This window comes from Haliotis cracherodii, unplaced genomic scaffold (genome assembly GCF_022045235.1).
Source record: "Haliotis cracherodii isolate W230 unplaced genomic scaffold, xgHalCrac1.p SCAF_16, whole genome shotgun sequence".
In the NCBI taxonomy this organism is placed as follows: domain Eukaryota; kingdom Metazoa; phylum Mollusca; class Gastropoda; order Lepetellida; family Haliotidae; genus Haliotis; species Haliotis cracherodii.
In genome coordinates, this window is record NW_027266271.1 from 28,188,030 (window position 1) to 28,212,712 (window position 24,683).

Here is a 24,683-nt window from a genome sequence, read left to right on the forward strand (position 1 = left end):
TGAAATAAATTGAATGTGTTACAATGAGCATTTCAAGGATTAATAAGAAGATTTGTGGTCGGATAAATGTTCATCAATTCGATGTAGAAACATAGAGTACATAAACTGCTTAGAGACCGTGTGGATGAACCTTTGTGTAGCGCAACTATCGTCGCCAGTCACATGGTCGACCAGTATAAGCAAACTGGTCCAAACATATCAACAACAACACCGGTAAACTGAAAACATGCTGCCTTTTCAAGAGTGTAGACGGTAAAGGACATTGTGTACAGGCGCATCTCCCGGATCAGTACCGTAGTTCCTATGCAAAGTTTACCTGTGGCGTTGTACTTATTGGATTGGATATACAGAACACATCAGTCTAGTCTACAATGGAAGAAGAAAACATGTCATTTTATCCTGCCCTATTATGACGATGTAAGATGCGAAGTTTTACAAGAATCCCAGTCTAACTCTACCGATTTTAATCTCCCGTCAGATTAAGATAAATGTTCAGTACTTATTAAATATGATCGTTTCTCGCTACTGTCTGCCAAGGCCTGTTTTAACATCTTAAGAAGAGGCAGGAAGATTCTATACAAATAGTCTATTTTAGGCTTTTCATATCCTATTGTAATTAATGTTTTAAAGATTTTCCTACTCATAGCATTGCTCTTTCATAGATCTATAATTGTCTTGTTTTGTGTATACGAAATTACTTGTGTAGCATTTTATGAACATAGGCTCTCGTAATTTCATATATCTGGAATGGAATCTTAATTTTTTTATGAACTAATGTCATTGACATTGTATATTTTATTGTAATATTGTTTTTTAACGTATTGTACATACATATTGATACACATGTCTGTCTGTGTACATCTCACCACAAGGAATACACTTTGGATGATACATGTAGCTAAGCTACACTTACTACGGAAACGGCTGTGTCACTTTTATTTGAATTATTAAAATTAAACTTCTTGGCCAGACTACCTTGTTTTGACTTTGCCAATCCCAGCAGAAATTCCGATTCATATGCATAAAGAAACAGATGTGCTGGGACCACGAATGGTGCCCATGCGGACGATAACTTCTTACCTAAATGTCTTACCCCACATTTTACACAGTAGTTATCAATGAGGAAGTCCAGCATTCACATTGTTTTCTCAGTAAACTTCAAATGGCATTTGCTTTCATTTTTGACAAATTCACCTGAAGACGGTACTGTATCTGTGATCACCATGTTTTGTAACAAAAGCCCCATGGATCAAGAAATGAAGATTTCCCTCAAGTTTTTCATGTGGTATAGTGGTATAGAAAGTCGAAAACTGTTTTAACAGAATTGAACTTGATTCTTTTCTGAGATTGTAAAAAGTCAAGCAAATCCTTTGAGTTTTGAGAATCCTCATGGTATTAATTCCACTTGTCTCAAATACTTTCTTCAAGTCCTTCCTTAATTGTATTAAGGATTATAGTTAATCTTTAAGACAAGGATTTGATGGTACATTTGTTGCAATATTTCTCTCTGTGTAAGAATTTTTATGGAGGTTTGGAATCCAGTACAAAAGAGGAATGGACATGTTTTCAGGTTTTCGAGTCAAGCCAAAGGTTGATAGTACTGATGATGCATGCTATTTTCAACCGCATTTCTTATCAAATTTGAAATACAAGTATGAAGGGGGATTTCGAAATACAAATATGAAACGGACTTTATCATGATTTATTACCAGGAAGTTATTTGTGTAACCTATTTAGGATGAATTCATGAAAAGAAGGCGTGGAGGAAATCTTAGTTTAATGGTGTCGTGCATGTGAAGCGATTACGAACTAACAGGTGTCTCCACTACGTACCTGAAAGCCGTCAGGCCTTCATAGAAACTCTTCATAGGGACCTATATAAACGTGTACCAGTGTAGTCCAGTCCCATTCTTGATATTCATCAACATCATCATCAACACCATGTTCTTGAAGATGTTTGTGCTCGCTGCTATGATGTTATTTTGTTTGTTCTGTCATTGTAAGTATTCTATCCTTTAGCATCCCTTTCTAAATCAGTATATTGTAGATACAAGTATTTCGTATTTATTTCCAATACTCCATTGCTAATATAATCTATTTACCCACTATATGTCATTTTCAAAATATGTCAATATATCTGTCCAAACCCATTACAAAATATATATATGGAATGTATATATATATATATATATATACATAATAAAATAATAAAGTCCACGTTAGTCCATCATCTTCTTTATATCAGAAGATATAAAGAAGATGATGGACTTACGTGGACTTTATTATTTTATTATATATTACATGAACACCGAGTGAACATTCACCTCATTTTTGTATATATATATACATATATATATATATATTGCAAAGTAATACATACAATAAAACGGTTATTTTCAATCGTTGTGTCATATTATGTGCTTTTGATGCGTTTTAAATGGTGATGCATTTTCTGGCTGTCCCAGTGCATTCAGCTTCAAATTTGAGAAACTGGCATTTTATTAATATTGGCATATATATACTATCACTGTGGTTATCTTATAAAAAACTGGATTCATTTAGGAGTTTCAGTGTGTAATTTCAATCTAATTGATATAATTCCTGAATAATAATTATATATAACAACGTCCTTAGTTTTAGCCTTTCCTGTAACATTTGATAAAACTTTGGAATAATCAATGATCCCAAATGCAAGGGTATCAGTCCTTTCTGTCATGCATAGTACCATTTCCTACACAATAGGAGTGCCATATGCCATTTGCACTAGAAGACAAATTAGCACCAAAAGTTAATCAAAAAGGTTAGAAATTGATGAGTATTTTCAATTTATGTCTTTTCCATAACACTATGTTTCAACGGAACAGATGCAAAATTGTTATCTCAAGTTCCAAGTTTATGTATCAATTCATGAACAGAATATTGTGTGAACATTCAGCTTCACGGAGGGACTATTAATTAGTCAATATATTTTTTTATCTAATGATTCGTCTAATGTGTTGCTATGGTAATGACTTTCTTCACTTAACAAGCTATAAAGAAACAAAGAAATTACTTTCTGTTCTTTTTCAACATTCCAACCGAATATCTTAATTAAGCAGTTTGGAAGACAAAGTTGTATTTTATTATTGTGTGCTACATTGTCGTAACATATGATTTTTATAAGAAATGTGTTACAGTAGAGACATATTTTGTTACTGTAATGACATTTTGCCATTGAAAAGTTATAAAAAAACAATAGTACATTACTCTGTCCTTTTTCAATACTCTAATCTAGTACTTCAATTCAGCAATTTGTAGGATAAACTTGTACTTCATCATTTTATGCAAACTTATTGATTGAAACACCTACTTGTTATAAGAAATGTGTTACAGCAAAGACAGTTTTGCTACGGTAATGGCATTCTACATTTCCATAAGGCAATTAGCAACAAAGTAACTATTTTCTGTTAAGTTTGATGTTGAAAGGGATCTATGAGATTTTAGTTACTTGTTCCTAAGCTTGCTAAAATAAGTGTTTATGATTTCTGAGTTAATATGGTACCGTGGCTACAGGAAAGACAAACTTTACATTTAATATAGAATCATGGCAGTGATCAGGAAGTACCTAATAGCTTATGGGCATTATCTATTTTAAAAGGTCAAACAAGTTGAAGAAACCGAGTTTAGGAAAAAAAAATTCTTCACTGCACTAAAATTCAACTCTCCACGCTTCTTTATTTAATTTTATCTAATGACATTTTTTATCTGTTGACGTTATTGCAGAGACAAACACTAAAGTATGATAATGTATAGATTTCATTGCGTCACCAAAATACATGTATTTTTTTTAATTTCACTAATGCTGATTTCATGAAGGTTTACTGAATATCAATGTGTGCTTGACTGGAATACAAAGCAACTCTAGAGTGGAATTTCAGAGTGGAACTGAGTTACTACATTAACCATGGCAATGACAAATGGTGATCAGTATCCTTGTTATCAAATGGTAACTGCTTACGATCATGTAGTCCTGCGCCCTGACTGTGGAATATACTTATTTTATGAATAAAACGCCAATCTAGATATTATATATACAGCAGCAAGTCTAGCTGGCTCTAGCTAGCTCTATGAAATCAGCATCGGGAAAATATTTGTTTAATTTTTGAGAAGGGTATTGTGTAATATAGGATTTCAAGATTATAACAGTTTTAGTCATGTGGCAGTGTACATTGATTTGGGACAATTGACAGAGCAGCAGAAATGAGAGTGAGAGTAGTCTCTGAACTTGTTGCCAATGAAGCCAAAGCTCTTGACGGAAATGTCCTGTCTGAAGGCATAAAGAAAGGATGTCAGTGTAAAGACAAATAACTTGCCACGTCATTATGCTCAGTATTCTGACATATATGTGCTCACGGACAACATAGTCCAAAGCATATTTCGACTCAAAACCCTCAAAGTGAAGAGGGACAATTTATGGGAATCTGGCAAGTTCACACTTTGGTCAATGTTTTCAAGGTGAAGGCTGAATATGAGGGGGCTGGTGATGGAGAGAAGGTGAAGGCTGAAGATGTTGTTAATGATAGAGAGAAGGTGAAGGGAGAAGATGAGGAAACTAGTGATGGAGAGAAGGCGAAGGCTGAAGATGAGGAGGCTACTGATGGAGAGAAGGTGAATGCTGAAGATAAGGAGGCTAGTGATGGAGAGAAGGTGAAGGCTGAAGATGTTGTTAATGAAGGAGAGAAGGTGAAGGGGAAGATGAGGAGGCTAGTGATGGAGAGAAGTCGAAGGCTGAAGATGAGGAGGCTACTGATGGAGAGAAGGTGAATGCTGAAGATGAGAAGGCTAGTGATGGAGAGAAGGTGAAGGGGGAGATGAGGAGACTAGTGATGGAGAGAAGGTGAAGGCTGAAGATGAGGAGGCTAGTGATGGAGAGAAGGTGAAGGCTGAAGATGAGAAGGCTAGTGATGGAGAGAAGGTGAAGGCTGCAGATGAGAAGGCTAGTGATGGAGAGAAGGTGAAGGGGGAGATGAGGAGGCTAGTGATGGAGAGAAGGTGAAGGCTGAAGATAAGGAGGCTAGTGATGGGGAGAAGGTGAAGGCTGCAGATGTTAATGATGGAGAGAAGGCGAATGGAAAGATGAGGAAGCTAGTGGTGGAGATAAGGCGAAGGCTGAAGATGAGGAGGCTAGTGATGGAGAGAAGGTGAAGGCTGAAGATGAGGAAGCTAGTGATGGAGAGAAGGTGAAGGCTGAAGATGAGAAGGCTAGTGATGGAGAGAAGGTGAAGGCTGCAGATGAGAAGGCTAGTGATGGAGAGAAGGTGAAGGGGGAGATGAGGAGGCTAGTGATGGAGAGAAGGTGAAGGCTGAAGATGAGGAGGCTAGTGATAGAGAGAAGGTGAAGGGGGAGATGAGGAGACTAGTGATGGAGAGAAGGTGAAGGCTGAAGATGAGGAGACTAGTGATGGAGAGAAGGTGGAGGCTGAAGATGAGGAGGCTAGTGATGGAGAGAAGGTGAAGGCTGAAGATGAGGAAGCTAGTGATGGAGAGAAGGTGAAGGCTATCGAGGGAAGGGTAAATGGTGGAGAAAAAGTGAAAGATTCTGAGAGCATCAAAGTCACTACTACCTTAGCAGTCCCTTAACCAAACGACTGCTTAGCCAAATATTTCATTGTTGATTTACCATATTGGAATACCATATCCAGGGTTTGTTGAAGATGTAGATGAATCTGATGTTTATGTTGAATGCATCGCGTTGGGAAGAAAGACTTTTTCTGGCCAAAAACACTAAAGGATAAAAGCTGGTATGACCATGCCAGTGTCCTGGCAATCATCCCAGAGCCACAGAACATTCCAGGATCATCTCATTGTGAGGTTGACAATAACATTTGGTCTACAGTTAAAAGCCACTATGAAGGGGTGTAATGTCTTGCGAAGGCAGCCATAATCTTTCAAATTTCTTCTTAGATGGCTTGATGTTTCTAGTATTGCATTCCAAGTTGTAGTTTTAGCTTCTTACATGCAGTTAAATGTTGTGTTCTTCTAATTGTAGGTCATGTGTTCTCTGACATTTTCTAAATCGTTCATTCTACAAGTTGACCTAGTCTTCATTGTTATAAGTATATTTTTTTACCACATATTTTCAGTGTTTCACAATATAAGAAAAATTAATCCATGACATGACATGAAAACTATTCTCTTAATGTCTTTCATGTAACATAATGTTGTCTTCACGATAACTGTCTTCTATGACATCAATCTGGAGATTTCATAATGAGATGGAAATATAACTACACCTAGAGGTACCCCTGTTCAGTAAACCTTTGTTTACTTGTGATAGTGAACTAACTAGGCTGACTATAACTGCATCTGAAAATTCAAACTTTATTTGACATTGTCAGTACTGTAACGTCTTAAGTCTTTCCTGTAACAGTTATGATGTGGATCATAGGTAACATTCTTCATATCAATCATTCGTTTAATTATTTTTTTATCTAAATATGTCCTTAGTTCCCACAATAAGACATACGTGAAAAAATAAATATCTAAATATGTCTTTAGTTCCCACAATGAGACATAAGTGGATCATAGTTTATCTTTGCTTATCAAATAAAAACCTCCAAGAAATCTTGAGATTTTAGAAATCGTGATATTTATGTTGAAGTAACAGTATTTCATAGAATTGACACTGAGTACATATTGGTCATTAAGGGACTTAATAAATGCCCTTCATCTTCACTTCAAGTTTAAAATACAAAATCAGGAAGAAATAAATGTTTTAGATGTGCTTTTTTGCATTTTCACAAAATTCAAACCAAAATAATTCACACAAACATTGTTATGGGAAAGACATGCCAATATTCAGTTGCCATGGTAACTGGTTATTCCTCTTTCTTAAAAGCATCATTTAGACTTCCATTTGATGTTATTGACAGCTTCAGATATGTGTTACTACATATAAAAAAAGATACCATATCAACCATTCGATTTTGTAAATTTTGGAAACTCAGTGTGACATCTTTTTAAAATGACTCATATACACCTTCCTTATTAATCCATCTATTAATGCAGACTATTTTGTTTACACAATCCCTATGTAGTGTCGCCATGTTCCCCGTTGACTTTCGAGTAACAATCGGTCGACTTTTGACAATATTCGAAAATATGTACATGACCACTCTTCGTGCTCTGGAATCCATTATCACTTAAGCAGAATCCAAAAACAAATCAACTGATTTTAATTTTATAAGTTTATTAGATTGACTGAGGCTTATGGAAAGAGTTTTGTCGCTTTATACATTTGGACCTTCATACCTGATATGTGAATATGAATAACTGTTAATGTTCACAGGGCTATTGTCCATTGTGTTTCAAATGAACTATCATTTAGAAATTACAAAAATGTAAGTCGAGAATATAAGCGTGTTCGTATAGCCATTTCCTTTTACGCATAAACCTATGTCCATTTGGTTTTATTTGACATGTCATGTGATTCATTATGTTATTTTGCACTGACTGATGAAATTCTTCTTTTATCTGCAAACGTAAAATTGCTACTTCGCTGGTGTGATATCTAATGCCTGAGACAGATAGGATAAGATGTTATCAATTAGAAAATACATAATGAATACGCGAAGAACATAAACTTTTCTTGCTGAATAACATTTGTACGCCATCACGTGACATAAAAGTTAGTATTACTCAATCCACTCTATGATTAGATGTTATTTGACAAGAGTCAAATATATTCTATTTACCGTATTCGACGTAATATGCGCGCAGGGCGCTCTCAAAATAAGAAATAGGGGGCTGTTATTAGAATGTTATTTTGGTGGAAAAAACAGAGTTGAAAGTTAAATTACGTGGTTTATGCCGACAGCCTGAAATTTTTATGTACGACAGATATATTTTTCTAGAATTAAATGCCCATAATTAAGGGTGCATAAAACACACGAGTGCATATTAAACGCTATTAAATAAGTCGTGTGTACATTGATCACTCGGAAGGGGTTCTGATTGGGATTGTTCAATAGCCGATATCTTAGCAAATGCCGCCGTGGGCGCATATTAGAGGGGGGCGCTTATTACGTCGAATACGGTATTGATGATTCAAGAAGAGAAAAAACGTGTTCGCTTGATAATTCACACTGACCCTGAGAATGCTTTGAAGATACGATGATATTCTGCTGAAATGTATTGTGTGAATACTGAGTGACGATAAACAAGAACGATTATAAGGATGAATACCAAAGTAGATTTTAGGTCAAAAGCTGTAGTCTGTCTGTGTCCGACTGTCTGTCCATGTCCGCCCTACTGACTGTCCTATTGCTGTAAACCTTGTGGTATAAACACCAGCAGGTGATGCGGCCCAGTGTACCGTTACTTCCAGGAATATCAATTTGAACATCACATGCATCACGGGTTGTTGCTTTGGGAGCTCGGGATTCAGATGTTGTGGCGACACCACCACCACCACCAACAACAACGACAGAGGGTAAGTTTGTATCAATAACACGTTACCCGTGAGGATCCGGGTTAGAATAGGTCTTCAGCAACCCATGCATGTCGTAAGATGCGACTAACGGGATCAGGTGGTCAGGCTCGCTGACTGGTTGATGCATGACATCGTATCCCAGTTGCGTAGATCGATGTTCATGATGTCAATCACTGGATTGGCTGGTCCAGACTCGATTATTACTGGAAAAGTCCTGATTGCGGCGTTAAACAACAAACAAAACAAGAACACGTGTTTCTTCACACCTAAGCTGCACGCGCATACACATCGAAGTGTGTGTTTGCTTCTTTTATCTATGTTTCTTGTTTAATGTCCAGGTCATGACGGCGGCCTCAGATAGATCGAGTCTTGATCAGACCCAGTGCTTGATATTATGTGCACCTCCCCACCGGGTACCTTTCGGGGGAACGATGACACGCAATCAACCAAATTTAACCGTCCGATGCATTAAATTAGCAAGCATGCTTGAAAGTTGGGGGCCATTGTAACCCCACAGGGACACATATCAAACTGAACACCGTGGAAGCCAAACAGATTTAACCTTAAGTATTCTCATATAGACATTACTAGAATGGAAAAGTAACATGAAAATCTTAGTAATAGTAGCAGCAGCAGCAGCAGCAGTAGTAGTAGTAGTAGTAGTAGTAGTAGTAGTAGTAGTAGTAGTTGTAGCAGTAATAGTCGTAGCATTAGCAACAGTAGCAGCAGTAGTAGCAGTAGTAGAAGTAGCAGCAGTAGTAGTAGTAGTAGCAGCAGCAGCAGCAGCAGCAGTAGTAGTAGTAGTAGTAGTAGTAGTAGTAGTATCCACTATTATCTCTCCAAGCTGCGCAGAGTTGCCGACCTTATCCGTGTCAGGATCAGCTGGACATGGGTTCTCGTCTCATCTCTCCCCGATAATGACCCTTATGTGTCCCAACCAATCCCGTGTTCGTCTGTATACATTCTCAACATAATCTCTATCAGAGGTGTTTGGCTTGTGTTCGGTCCGACTTGGCCAAGGATGTCAAAATCAACTTTAAACACACATTGGAATCATCACATGTGTAAATTTACGAACTAGTATTATATATACTTATATACCACTTTATAATGTCGCAGTACATCGCATTTAAGGAAGACTGGTCCGTTAAAGTCAAGCACTTTTACTGTATTTTCTCAAGGAAATCTCTGTCTCATGTGTTTGCCTCGACTTGGTCCGGGCTGTCAAAATCAACTTTAAACTCACAGATGTATCATCACATGTGTTTACATCTATTAGCCACCTGTACCCTCTTAACCAGTAACAAATAGGCAAGGTGAGGACATCATTATAAAGCATGGCATGATTCAAACTGGAATATTCCGTCAGCATTTTCTAGCATTCCATAAATCATTGTGCAGTAGGGAGTGTTATGTTTTTCTTATTGTTGAAGATACGCTTACCCGCCTTAATGGTAGAATGAAATGTTAATGGAGCACATCTAAATAGCTAGATTCGCCATGGGAATTCCGGGTTATCAGGGTCCCCAGTAACCTGTAGTCGTCATACGACTAAATGGTTCGTGTGATCGTGCGTTCTGACTTCGTTGATTACGTGTCATCGTGTCCTTATGTTTGCTTTTGTGTGTGTGCGTGCGTGCATGTGTCTGTCTTTGTGTGTCTGTCTGTGTGTGTGGTGTGTGGTGTTTGTGATGTGTCTGTGTGTGTGATGTGTGTATTTGGTGTTTGTGTTTGTGTGTGATGTGTCTGCGTGATGTCTGTCATGTTTGTATGTGTGACGTGTATGTCTTTGTTATGTGTTGTATATGTGTGCGACTGCGTCTGTCTGTATGTTTGTGTGTGCCTGTGAGTATGAATATGTGTGTCTCTGTGTGCATGTGTCTGTGTTTGTGTGTCTGCGTGTATATGTATGTGTGGCTGTGTGTGTACATGCGTGTCTATCTGAGCATATATCGCTGTGCCTGTGTGTATTTGTGTGTCTGTGTATGTCTGTGTGTCTGTATGTATGTGTCTGTGTGTCTGTATGTACACTCTTCAAAAAAGGAAACGCACAAGTAGATTTTTAGTAAATGTATTGTACCTAATAAAGTCGATATATTTTATTTAATATCATAGATACAAATATGAAATTTTGGGGCTCGATAGTCACATGTTGTCGTTGTACAAAGGAATTGACAACTGTTCATTGTCATGTCCCTTAAGGCCACAAGGTTGCGCTGAACTCAGTATCTCGTGTGACCGCCACGGGCAGCAATCACGGCTGTTCATCTCCTCGGTGAGTGGGTGAGTGAGTGAGTCGGGTTTAACGCCGCTTTTAACAGTATTCCAGCTATATCACGTCGTGTCAGCTTAATGTGGGAGGAAAGCCCGAAGTGATGCAGGTCGCAGACGTTTACCACTTCGGTGAAACCCACGAGCACGGGTATGGTGCTGACAAACCTAGAAACATAATCGGGGCGAACCGGGATTCGAACCCACAATCATAGGTTTCTGGCGTGCCCAAGGGACGCAACTCTGCACTGCGAATCGCGGCGCCTTAGACGACTGGGCCACCCGTGCCCCTCATCTCCTCGGTACTGACTGGATAAATATACGAATTCTGTCCTGCGGAATTCAGTGCCATTCTGCTTGTAACGTGTTGGCCAGTTGTATGAGTGTCTGTTGCGTGTTCTGACGTTGACGTAAACGTCGATCGAGGTGTTCGATTGGGTTGAGATCTGGAGATCTCGACGGCCAGGGCAAGTCGTTGATGTTGGCATTATGAGGGTAGTCTATCGTGACACGATCTGTGTGCTGTGGAGCATTGTCCTGTTGAAACAGCTCCCTCTTGCGGTCAATGATTGGAAGAAGGTGAGGTTGAAGAATTTAATTCATGTAGCGATTTGCTGTCACATTTCACTGAACCACAACCAAGTCAGATCTCGTGGTGTAGGATATGGCCCCCCACACCAAGACACTACTGCCATCGAATTTGTCGAATTCACGTTCACAATGGGACAAAACGCTCATTTCGACGACGATAAACACGTTATCTTCCATCTCGCCGGTGAAGAAGAAATCGTGATTCATCGCTAAACCACACTTGTCTCCAGTTTCTCAAATTCAAAGGCTGCAAGGTATGGCATCAAGGAAAGCGTCGCTGTCGACGGATCTGTTGCAACACAGGGACGATAACTGGTCTTCTGGGTCGGACTCCAGCCTCGCGAAGATGGTTCCTGACTACCACGAGTTACGAATACGTGCACGTGCATTTTGATTAATTTTTTTCCTCCATGACATTTTTGGACAAGTGTGAAAACAATGCCGATTAAGACATTGCAAATCGACAATGGCTGCGTTTTGACGCCCCGTCTGTCGAATATCATTTCTTTTTTGGAAGAGTGTACGTGTTTGTGGTATGTATGTGTGTCTGTATGTGTGTCTGTCTGTATGTGTGTGTGTGTGTCGGTGTGTATGTGTCTGTGTGTGTGTCTGTATGCATGTGTGTCTGTGCATGTTTGTGCGTCTGTGTGTGTCTGTATGTGTGTGTCTGGGTATGTCTGTGTGCCTGAATGTATGTGTCTCTGTGTGTCTGTATGCATGTGTTTGTGTGTATCTGTGTATGTCTGTGACTGTCTGTGTGTGTGTCTGTATGTATGTGTTTGTGTATGTGTGTCCGTATGTGTATGTCTGTATGTGTGTGTGTGTGTGTATGTGTCTGTATGTATGTGTTTGCGTATGTATGTGTGTCTGTATGTGTGTCTGTGTGTGTGTCTGTATGTGTGTGTCTGTGTATGTGAATGTATTAATGTGTCGTGTATGTATGTGTGTCTGTATGTGTGCGTCTGTGTATATGTCTGTATTTATGTGTTTATGTCTGTATGTATGTCTGTCTTTGTGTGTGTCTGTATGTATGTGTCTGTGTATGTATGTGTGTCTGTACGTGTGTGTCTGTGTATGTGATTGTATGTATGTGTTTGTGTATGTTTGTCTGTACGTCTGTGTCTGTGTATGTGTCTGTCTTTGTGTTTGTCTGTATGTATGTATGTCTGTATGTATGTCTGTCTTTGTGTGTGTTTGTATGTATGTGTTTGTGTGTATGTATGTGTGTCTGTATGTGTGTGTCTGTGTATGTCATTATGAATGTGTTTATGTATGAATGTGTGTCTGTGTGTGTCTGTGTATGTGTCTGTCTTTGTGTGTGTCTGTATGTATGTCTGTCTTTGTGTGTATGTATGTATGTGTTTGTGTCTGTATGTATGTCCACGTTTGTGTGTGTCTGTATGTATGTGTGTCTGTATGTATGTCTGTCTTTGTGTGTCTGTATGTATGTGTTTGTGTCTGTATTTATGTCTGTCTTTGTGTATGTTAGTATGTATGTGTGTCTGTATGTATGTCTTTGTGTGTGTCTGTATGTATGTCTGTCTTTGTGTGTGTCTGTATGTATGTGTTGGTGTCTGTATGTGTGTCTGTGTGTGTGTGTGTGTCTGTGTATGTGTGTGTGTGTGTGTCTGTCTGTGTGTCTGTGTATGTGTCTTTTTGTATGTGTTTGTGTATGTATGTGTGTCTGTATGTATGTCTGTCTTTGTGTTTGCTGTATGCATGTGTTTGTGTCTGTATGTATGTCTGTCTTTGTGTGTGTCTGTCTGTATGTATATCTGTCTTTGTGTGTGTGTATGTATGTGTGTGTCTGTGTATGTGATTGTATGTATGTGTTTGTGTATGTTTGTCTGTACGTCTGTCTCTGTGTATGTGTCTGTATGTGTGTGTGTCTGTATGTATGTCTGTCTTTGTGTGTGTGTCTGTATGTATGTGTTTGTGTCTGTATGTATGTCTCTTTTTGTTTTGTCTGTATGTATGTGTGTCTGTATGTATGTCTGTCTTTGTGTGTGTCTGTATGTATGAGTTTGTGTGTGTATGTGTGTCTGTGTGTGTGTGTGTGTCTGTGTATGTGTGTCTGCGTGTGTGTGTCTGTGTGTGTGTGTGTCTGTATGTATGTGTCTTTTTGTATGTATTTGTGTATGTATGTGTTTGTGTATATATTTGTGTCTGTATGTATGTGTTTGTGTATGTATGTGTATCTGTCTTTGTGTGTGTGTATGTATGTGTGTGTCTGTGTATGTGATTGTATGTATGTGTTTGTGTATGTTTGTCTGTACGTCTGTCTCTGTGTATGTGTCTGTATGTGTGTGTGTCTGTATGTATGTCTGTCTTTGTGTGTCTGTATGTATGTGTTTGTGTCTGTATTTATGTCTGTCTTTGTGTATGTTAGTATGTATGTGTGTCTGTTTGTATGTCTTTGTGTGTGTCTGTATGTATGTCTGTCTTTGTGTGTGTCTCTATGTATGTGTTGGTGTCTGTATGTGTGTCTGTGTGTGTGTGTCTGTGTATGTGTGTATGTGTGTCTGTCTGTGTGTCTGTGTATGTGTCTTTTTGTATGTGTTTGTGTATGTATGTGTGTCTGTATGTATGTCTGTCTTTGTGTTTGCTGTATGCATGTGTTTGTGTCTGTATGTATGTCTGTCTTTGTGTGTGTCTGTATGTATGTGTATCTGTCTTTGTGTGTGTGTATGTATGTGTGTGTCTGTGTATGTGATTGTATGTATGTGTTTGTGTATGTTTGTCTGTACGTCTGTCTCTGTGTATGTGTCTGTATGTGTGTGTGTCTGTATGTATGTCTGTCTTTGTGTGTGTGTCTGTATGTATGTGTTTGTGTCTGTATGTATGTCTCTTTTTGTTTTGTCTGTATGTATGTGTGTCTGTATGTATGTCTGTCTTTGTGTGTGTCTGTATGTATGTGTTTGTGTGTGTATGTGTGTCTGTGTGTGTGTGTGTGTGTGTGTCTGTGTATGTGTGTCTGTGTGTGTGTCTGTGTGTGTGTGTGTGTGTGTGTATGTGTCTTTTTGTATGTATTTGTGTATGTATGTGTTTGTGTATGTATTTGTGTCTGTATGTATGTGTTTGTGTATGTATGTGTATCTGTCTTTGTGTGTGTGTATGTATGTGTGTGTCTGTGTATGTGATTGTATGTATGTGTTTGTGTATGTTTGTCTGTACGTCTGTCTCTGTGTATGTGTCTGTATGTGTGTGTGTCTGTATGTATGTCTGTCTTTGTGTGTGTGTCTGTATGTATGTGTTTGTCTGTATGTATGTCTCTTTTTGTTTTGTCTGTATGTATGTGTGTCTGTATGTATGTCTGTCTTTGTGTGTGTCTGTATGTATGTGTTTGTGTGTGTATGTGTGTCTGTGTGTGTGTGTGTCTGTGTATGTGTGTCTGTGTGTGTGTGTGTCTGTGTGTGTGTGTGTCTGTGTATGTGTCTTTTTGTATGTATTTGTGTATGTATGTGTTTGTGTATGTATTTGTGTCGGTATGTATGTGTTTGTGTATGTATTTGTGTCTGTATGTATGTGTCTGTGTATGCGTCTGTATGTGTGTTTGTCTGTATAAATGTGTGTCTGTATGTATGTCTGTCTTTGTGTGTGTCTGTATGTATGTGTTTGTGTGTATGTATGTGTGACTGTATGTGTGTATCTGTGTATATGTCTGTATATATGTGTTTATGTCTGTATGTATGTCTGTGTTTGTGTGTGTCTGTATGAATGTGTCTGTGTATGTATGTGTGTCTGTATGTATGTGTGTCTGTGTATGTGATTGTATGTATGTGTTTGTGTATGTTTGTCTATACGTCTGTGTCTGTGTATGCGTCTGCATGTGTGTTTGTCTGTATGTATGTGTCTGTATGTATGTCTGTCTTTGTGTCTCTATGTATGTGTTTATGTGTATGTATGTGTGTCTCTATGTGTGTGTCTGTGTATGTCTTTATGAATGCGTTGATGTATGTATGTGTTGCTGTGTATGTGTGTGTGTCTGTGTGTGTCTGTGTATGTGTCTGTATGCATGTGTATCTGTATGTATGTCTGCCTTTGTGTGTGTCTGTATGTTTGTGTTTTTGTATGTATGTGTGTCTGTATTTGTGTGTCTGTATATGCGTCTTTGTGTGTGTCTGTGTGTATGTGTTTTTATTTGTATGTGTGTCCGTATGTGTGTGTCTGTGTATGTGACTGTTTTGATGTGTCGTGTATGTATGTGTGTCTGTATGTGTTTGTTTGTGTATGTAGGTGTGTCTGTATTTGTGTGTCTGTATATGAGTCTGTGTATGTGTCTGTATGTATGTGTTTGTGTATGTATGTGTGTCTGTATCCGTGTGTTTGTATATGAGTCTTTGTGTGTGTCTGTGTGTATGTATGTGTGTCTGTATGTGTGTGTCTGTATTTGTATGTCTTTGTGTGTGACTGTTTTAATGTGTCGTGTATGTATGTGTGTCTGTATGTGTGTGTCTGTGTATGTGTCTGTATATATGTGTTTATGTCCGTATGTATGTCTATCTTTGTGTGTGTCTGTATGAATGTGTCTGTGTATGTATGTGTGTCTGTATATGTGGGTCTGTGTATGTGATTGTATGTATGTGTATGTGTATGTTTGTCTGTACGTCTGTGTCTGTGTATTGTTATGTGTATGGGTGTATGCTTTTATATGTTTGTTAGTATATCAGATGCATTTAGACTTGAATTGAAACAAGAAGGTTTGGGTTGCGTAATTTTGTTTGAATACTACACCTGGGGAGCAGGCTGACTGAGCGGGTTAAGTAATTATGTCACAAGTGAAGCTTGTAGCTAATCAGCATTATAGTATAAGGTGGTGGTGATTCAAAAATAGTTAGTTTTTTCTGCTTCTTGGGTGTTGGCCAGACCTGTATTTTAACCTCCTCATTTTTAATGTTAAAGTTCAGAACACTGTGTGAGAGATTGTATCCCATGTCGGGGCTTGTGAAACTGAACTAGAAATCATGCTGATATTTGCAAATGTGTGCCTTGGAAAACTTGCAGTGTGAGCTTATGTGGAACTATGGATATATGTGTTTTCGTGGACCAAGGAGTGGAGTGAACAATCAAACATGGAAATCAGGGTGACTATATAAGTATACAATTTGCTGTAGCCCTTTGATGGTGATATTATTTGTACATGGTAGCCCAAGCCTTATTCTCCCATAGTAAACTTAGCTGTATGGGTAATCTATCATGCATTGTTAATAAATATCTGTCTTAATTGTTGTGCGATCCTTTAATTGTGCGAATGGAATTGGAGTGTATCCCTTCGTTCCACTTCCACTCGTAACAGTATGTGTCTCTCTTTGTGTGTGTCTGTATGTATGTGTTTGTGTCTGTATGTATGTCTGTCTTTGTGTGTGTCTGTATGTATGTGTTTGTGTCTGTATGTATGTGTGTCTTTGTGTGTGTCTGTATGTATGTGTTTGTGTCTGTATGTATGTCTGTCTTTATGTGTCTGTATGTATGTATGTCTGTCTTTGTGTGTGTCTGTATGTATGTGTTTGTGTCTGTATGTATGTCTGTCTCTCTTTTTGTGTGTCTGTATGAATGTGAGTGTGTGTATGTATATGTGTGTCTGTGTATGTCTTTATGAATGTGTTTATGTATGTATGTGTGTGTCTGTGTCTGTGTATCTGTGTGTCTGTGTGTCTGTGTCTGTGTGTGTGTGTCTGTGTATGTGCCTGTATGTATGTGTTTGTGTGTGTATGTGTTTGTGTGTGTGTGTGTCTGTGTATGTGTGTCTGTGTATGTGTGTCTGTGTGTGTGTGTCTCTGTGTGTGTGTCTGTGTATGTGCCTGTATGTATGTGTTTGTGTATGTATGTGTGTCTGTATGTGTGTGTCTGTGTGTGTGTCTGTATGTATGTGTGTGTGTGTGTCTGTATGTATGTGTGTATGTGTGTCTGGGCATGTCTGTGCATGTCTGTGTGTCTTAGTCATACCCGATTACTTTAGTGCTGCCCTGTTTCAGCTGGGATGCTCCTGAGTGGGGTGCTAGGCAAGTGGTGTATGTTAGTACAGAATGCCACATGATGATATTGGGAGGGTGGCCTCGTGGTCAAACCCTTCATCTCGCCACGGGAGGATCGGGGGCCACATAGCTGTATTGAGTGATACTCATACCTGGGATATAACTCACAAGAGAAGCGTAAAATCACTCTTATTATATACAAGTCGAAAAGCAACTGTCGTAGTTGAAGTAACAACAGTCGTAGTTGAAGTGACAACAGTTGTAGTGGAAGTTACAACAGTGGTAGTGGATGGAGCAGCAGTCGTAGTGGACGTAGCAACAGTCGTTGTGGACGTACCAAAAGGCGTAATGGAAGTGACAACAGTCGTAGTGGACGTACTAAAAGGCGTTATGGAAGTGACAACAGTCGTAGTGGATGAAGCAACAGTCTTAGTGGATGTAGCAACAGTCGTAGTGGACGTACTAAAAGGCGTTGTGGAAGTGACAACAGTCGTAGTGGACGTACTAAAAGGCGTTGTGGAAGTGACAACAGTCGTAGTGGACGTACCAAAAGGCGTTGTGGAAGTGACAACAGTCGTAGTGGATGTAGCAACAGTCGTAGTGGACGTACCAAAAGGCGTTATGGAAGTGACAACAGTCGTAGTGGATGTAGCAACAGTCGTAGTGGACGTACTTAAAGGCGTTATGGAAGTGACAACAGTCGTAGTGGACGTACCAAAAGGCGTTATGGAAGTGACAACAGTCGTTGTGGACGTACCAAAAGGCGTTATGGATGTGACAACAGTCGTTGTGGATGTAGCAACAGTCGTAGTGGACGTACCAAAAGGCGTTGTGGAAGTGACAACAGTCGTAGTGGACGTTCCAAAAGGCGTTATGGAAGTGACAACAGTCATAGTGGATGTAGCAACAGTCGTAGTGGACGTACCAAAAGGCGTTGTGGAAGTGACAACAGTCGTAGTTGACGTACCAAAAGGCGTTATGGAAGTGACAACAGTCGTAGTGGATGTAGCAACAGTCGTAGTGGACGTACCAAAAGGCGTTGTGGAAGTGACAACAGTCGTAGTGGACGTACCAAAAGGCGTTGTGGAAGTGACAACAGTCGCAGTGGATGTAGCAACAGTCGTAGTGGACGTACTAAAAGGCGTTATGGAAGTGACAACAGTCGTAGTGGATGTAGCAACAGTCGTAGTGGATGTAGCAACAGTCGTAGTGGACGTACCAAAAGGCGTTGTGGAAGTGACAACAGTCGTAGTGGATGTAGCAACAGTCGTAGTAGACGTACCAAAAGGCGTTGTGGAAGTGACAACAGTCGTTGTGGACGTAAGAACAGTAAGAGGGACAGTAGCTCTCTATTGTTAAATCAACATGAGTGTGGGCGTCAATCTGTGCAGCTGCAAAACCTTGTTAAACAAGATTGGATCCCGGAAATGTCGCTGTGTATGAATTCTATATTTTATAAGCATTCTCAGTCAAAGATTTAAGGAAAATGGAATTACGGAAATTTACTGATAACGTTTGTATTTCGCAATGTCGAAAAACGGTGTTCTTTATGCTCGGACAGCTTAACAATGGAAACCTCTCGCTAAACACTTAGGTTTGTGTTTCCTGATTTATAAAACAAGTAATACCTTCATAGGACACAGTTGATACATGTCTAGGATACTGCCAATACACGATGAAAGTGAGTGAGTGAGTTTGGTTTTACGCCGCTTTTAGCAATATTCCAGCAATATCACTGCGGGGGACACCAGAAATGGGCTTCACACATTGTACCCATGTCGGGAATCGAACCCGGGTCGTCGGCGTGACGAGCGAACGCTTTATCCACTAGGCTACCCGACAGCCCCACACGATGAAAGTGTAAGGACACTTAGTCAGCATCGTCGTGCTAATGATGGTGAGGACAGAGGCATACTGTGTGACGAGCAGAATCAGTGGAAGCAGCTGAAATCATTTCAGTTGTTTTGGGGTTTTCTTTCAGTATGAGTGAACATTCGTTTAGTCAGAAAATAAATACAGAATACGTTTTTGAAGACTATTTAATACGTAAATGTATAGTTACTGCTTCTTATTTATTTCCCAGGTGTATATATACGGTCCGATTAGTGTAGATATTACATAACACTTATTTTCATACGGAGGTCACAACATTGATGTCTCCCTTATTTGTTGCCTAGAGACACAACAGCTAGAGGTTATTCGGGAGTTGCTGCCCCTCATATGAGCACTCTCCAGCTCATTGTGTTTGCCTGTGCCGCCATGCTGGCTGTACCCCGAGTTCAGCGGTGAGTTATTTTTGACGCATTCATCATACTTGTATTGAAAATATACTTTAAATTGGAAGAAATATAGCGTTGTTATGAACGTAAAGCTTAACCCATATCGCATTTTAAAAACTACCCCTATCGGTAATGTCCTAGTAATACTAATGGTTCTACATGTACGTGTTTTATTTTAGGTAGACCGCCTTGCTGATCAATGGGAGCCGAGAATGAGAATTCCAACTAAATATCGATTCCTCAACATCGTCATAGCGGCGTTGAACCTATTTCGCTCAGTCACTGTAACATCAGCTTTTCATATCACAATATCCTAAAGACTTTCTTCTGGTAATATCACAAACTAACTCAAAAGTAAATTTCAAAATCCCTTGATTCAATAGCTGCCGCTTGAAGTTAAATGTCAGGTTTCAGCTTCATATAATAATTGCTAACTTTGTCAACCAAGTAACTTTTTCAGTTATAACGTCTTCTTAATATCCTTACTGATAATTGTGTCAACATAGTAACTGTTTTCAATAATAGACCTTTCGTAAGCGCCTTACTGCTGACTATTTCAATCATAACCCGTTGTTAATATCCTTACAGCTATTTGTGTCAACATAGTAACTGTTTTTATCATTATATCCCATTCCTAAGCTCCCCACTGCTTATTGTGTCAACATAGTAACTGTTTTTATCATTATATTCCATTCCTAAGCTCCCCACTGCTTATTATGTCAACATAGTAACTGTTTTAATCATTATATTCCATTCCTAAGCTCCCCAATGCTTATTATGTCAACATAGTAACTGTTTTTATCTTTATATTCCATTCCTAAGCTCCCCACTGCTTATTATGTCAACATAGTAACTGTTTTTATCATTATATTCCATTCCTAAGCTCCCCACTGCTTATTATGTCAACATAGTAACTGTTTTTATCATTATATTCCATTCCTAAGCTCCCCACTGCTTATTGTGTCAACATAGTAACTGTTTTTATCTTTATATTCCATTCCTAAGCTCCCCACTGCTTATTATGTCAACATAGTAACTGCTTTTATCATTATATCCCATTCCTAAGCTCCCCACTGCTTATTATGTCAACCAAGGAACTGTTTTAATCATAACTCTGTCTTAGGCTCCTTAATGCTAATTATGTCAACAGAGTAACTGTTTTCATTTATAACCTCATTTCAAGATCCTCACTGCTACTTTGTCAACACAATAACCTCTTCCGAACTTATTGAATGTTTTTATGTCAACATGTCAAACCTTAATCACTATTAACTCTTCTTAATCTTCTTGATACTAATATTTCAACAAATGTTCAAATGATAACCCCTTACTGTACCTCTATTTTGCTTACATGCCAAGGCGGTCGGGTAGCCTAGTGGTTAAGCGTTCGCTCGTCACGCCGAAGACCCGGGCTCGATTCCCGACATGGGTACAATGTGTGAAGCCCATTTCTGGTGTCCCCCGCAGTGATATTGCTGGAATATTGCTAAAAGCGGCGTAAAACCAAACTCACTCACTCACTTTCATCGTGTATTGGCAGTATCCTAGACATGTATCAACTGTGTCCTATGAAGGTATTGCTTGTATTCATCAGGAAACACAAACCTAAGTGTTTAGCGAGAGGTTTCCATTGTTAAGCTGTCCGAGCATAAAAAACAAACAGATGTGTGAAGCCCATTTCTGGTGTCCCCCGCCGTGATATTGCTGGAATATTGCTAAAAGTGGCATAAAACTATATTCACTCACTCACTCACTTACATGCCAAGACATTATGGACTATATTGACTGATAACCCATTTTTTAAACTTTCTTCCATACTCGCTTTTAAGTTTTCTTTCTTATTATGAATTTGGTGTTTTGACTTCAAAAGAAATTGTATCATTACACGAGAGAAAACAGATACTACATTACACGTAAAAATGAACAAATGTTGAAGAACTAATTCAAGACCAATTTAGTTTTACCAATAACACAAAGCGACTTGTTTTCTGTTATCCCTTTGGCATACTTCAACATGAATTCATTTGTATATTGTTTAAGATCGCATTCACCTATGGTTAAAAAAACATTTCTTAATGATAATAAACTTTGTACACCAAAGGTATAGTCTGCTTTCTATGTGTGATTGATACTTCCCCGGGCACCGTGAAACATATGCTCTGCACTAGTGTCTGAGACAAGTGTTGATATATGCGCTACTGTACACTAGTGTTTATATATGTGCTACTGTACACTGGTGTTTATATATGTGCTACTGTACACTGGTGTTTATATATGTGCTACTGTACACTTGTATTTATATATGTGCTACTGTACACTAGTGTCTGAGACAATTGTTGATATATGTGCTACTGTACACTGGTGTTTATATATGTGCTACTGTACACTAGTATTGATATATGTGCTACTGTACACTAGTGTTTATATATGTGCTACTGTACACTGGTGTTTATATATGTGCTACTGTACACTGGTGTTTATATATGTGCTACTGTACACTGGTGTTTATATATGTGCTACTTTACACTAGTGTTTATATATGTGCTACTGTACACTAGTATTGATATATGTGCTACTGTACACTAGTGTTTATTTATGTGCTACTGTACACTAGTGTTTATATATGTGCTACTGTACACTAGTGTCTGAGACAATTGTTGATATATGTGCTACTGTACACTAGTGTTTATATATGTGCTACTGTACACTAGTGTTTATATATGTGCTACTGTACACTAGTATTGATATATGTGCTACTGTACACTAGTATTGATATATGTGCTACTGTACACTAGTGTTTATATATGTGCTACTGTACACTAGTATTGATATATGTGCTACTGTACACTAGTGTTTATATATGTGCTACTGTACACTAGTATTGATATATGTGCTACTGTACACTAGTATTGATATATGAGCTACTGTACACTAGTATAGATATATGTGCTACTGTACACTGGTGTTTATATATGTGCTACTGTACACTAGTGTTTATTTATGTGCTACTGTACACTAGTATATATTTATGTGCTACAGTAAACTAGTGTTTGTATTTCTGCAACTGTGCACTTGAATTTCACCACTTTACATATAAAGATAGCTCCTCGATAAATCGCAAAGAACAACGAAGAACGAAGTGTGGTCTATTTCACGATAAAACATTGTTCTATACATTTGTACCGGGACACCGGCCCTGACCCCTTGGGTGCTTCATGTTGTAAAAAAGTAGACAGTCACGGGCGTTGCTAGGCGTCTGTATATTTGTTTTGAATTTGTGTAAGGCCAAAACAAACTGAAAACATGAATTGTTTATGTCCAACCAAATATACCCTGAATAATATCATAATAACCCAACGGCAGTGGTTTTGAAACGCATGGTTAAGCCCCAGAACGCATTAACGTATGTTTAATCAGTCATTTCCTTTAATAAGTATAAACAAGCAGCAAAAATAGTATGTGTTGTATTTCATGTATAATTTCAGTGTTGCGAAAATTCAAAGGGAGCCCTGTAAACAATGGGCATAAACAAATATTTCCTTTTCATCAAAAATTCTAACATCCTAGCCATAATATTGCCGAGAGGAGCGCAACAAACACAAATCTCTATCTTAAATAAATAGACATTTTAAAGCGAGTGATTTCCTATCGTAAGTTTCAAAATTTAGGATTACAAGTTGCAATGAGCGGCTTAATACATGTCTTATTCCTAATATATGTTATGTACGATATGGAAATGCAGGGAGTGATAATTCCTCTACCATACAATGTCATTTTAACCTCAAGTAAAGGCCAAGGGAACAATATAATGAACTATTTATCAGATAGTGCCAACTGATGTGTAGCCATGTTTGTTGACAAGAGCTTTCATACATTGGGAAAACTCTACCAAAATCTCATTTGTATATTTATCGGATCGTGATACGAAGTCAACGGATTGGTTTATCGCATCGAGGAATATTGTATGTATATTAATATGGGTAAAGTTCGGCAATAGGTCGTAAGGGAAGTGGGCCTCGCATCGATGTCTTGAGCATATCAAAAGTAGTTCCTTCTATAAGTGACCTTATTTACATATTTATCGGCTTGTGATAACAAATTTGCGGGATGGGTTTATGGCATCGATGAATATTTTATTACGAGTGTATTCTGACAGGAAGCGCTGCCGAGTCGAAACAACCCAGAACTTTTCGGAGAATGTGAAGACTCCCCAACACTGCAGCCTTCTGCATTACCCAGATTGTCAGAAGGGCTGTATTCGTGGCAGCAAACCCGGGTAGTCTCCCAATGTCAGTCAACAGATTGGGAGGTACCAAACCTAAGGAACCGAGAACAATGGGGAGTCAGACAACTTGGTACTTGGAATGCAATCGTGATATTTCGAAAGCGAGGTCAGCATATTTGCCATGTTTTTCCTGAATCTTGTCAATCACATTAGTGTCAAAAGGGACAGAACATTCAATGATATAAATAATTTCATTGGATTTATCCAAAAAGCAGAAAATCAGGTTTGTTGACCTGGATAGTTCTGAGACTGTATACCGGCATATTCCAAAGAATTGTGTATTTATCATTTTGCATGACGCCCTCTACATATTATGGGTCGCACCATGCTCGTACCATGGTCGTACCATGGATGTGTCAAAATCACAACCATGGCGAAGACGGTTATAAAAGTATCGAGCCACTCCATCATGTCGCTTTAGATACTGTGTTTGTGCCAAAGCTGGTCATCCACTGACAATGTGATGGACAGTCTCATTAAATTCATTGCATAATCTACATTTCATATTTACATTTTAATGCAAAATCACACATTGACGGTTTCGGATGTGAAGTGACTGGTCCTGAGCAGCAAACAGAAAGCCTTCCATTGACCTCATCCATGCGAAGCGCTCTGCAAGATTGCTGATCTTCTTGGGCCGATTTGATATTGCACTTCGCTTAGATGACACTCATTTCTGTACCGTCCAGCAATACAGAACCATCAACAAAGCTTTTAAGTTACCCGAAGTTTTTCCTTGATTTGGGCATTCTGGTGTTTGTTCCTAACCTGCATCCCTAAGTACGTATAGGCCAGACCTTCCAAGAGAAGGT

General features: G+C 38.8%; 2 protein-coding genes across 2 annotated transcripts; both read left to right on the top strand.

Moving 5' to 3' along the window:
• Nucleotides 1-1,734: 1,734 nt before the first annotated feature.
• On the top strand, nt 1,735-21,697 carry LOC139464046 (uncharacterized). The gene is made up of 4 exons (XM_071245570.1): nt 1,735-1,999; nt 8,332-8,470; nt 19,485-19,592; nt 19,766-21,697. Exons 1-4 carry the CDS (start codon nt 1,942-1,944, stop codon nt 19,767-19,769), a joined length of 309 nt encoding a protein of 102 aa, XP_071101671.1. The 5' UTR covers nt 1,735-1,941; the 3' UTR covers nt 19,770-21,697.
• Nucleotides 9,063-18,034, top strand: LOC139464116 (pinin-like). The gene is made up of 4 exons (XM_071245655.1): nt 9,063-9,070; nt 9,185-9,264; nt 10,673-10,745; nt 17,819-18,034. Exons 1-4 carry the CDS (start codon nt 9,063-9,065, stop codon nt 17,982-17,984), a joined length of 327 nt encoding a protein of 108 aa, XP_071101756.1. The 3' UTR covers nt 17,985-18,034.
• Nucleotides 21,698-24,683: the final 2,986 nt, after the last annotated feature.

Excerpts from the sequence above, each read along its gene's own strand:
- LOC139464046 (XM_071245570.1), top strand. The coding sequence starts at position 1,942 with ATGTTCTTGAAGATGTTTGTGCTCGCTGCTATGATGTTATTTTGTTTG. Across the intron at positions 2,000-8,331 it reads ATTTTGTTTGTTCTGTCATT|CAGGTGATGCGGCCCAGTGT; the intron begins GTAAGTATTCTA and ends TATAAACACCAG. Across the intron at positions 8,471-19,484 it reads ACCAACAACAACGACAGAGG|AGACACAACAGCTAGAGGTT; the intron begins GTAAGTTTGTAT and ends TTTGTTGCCTAG.
- LOC139464116 (XM_071245655.1), top strand. Across the intron at positions 9,265-10,672 it reads CAGCAGCAGCAGCAGCAGTA|GCCACAAGGTTGCGCTGAAC; the intron begins GTAGTAGTAGTA and ends ATGTCCCTTAAG. Across the intron at positions 10,746-17,818 it reads CACGGCTGTTCATCTCCTCG|GCGTTGTGGAAGTGACAACA; the intron begins GTGAGTGGGTGA and ends ACGTACTAAAAG.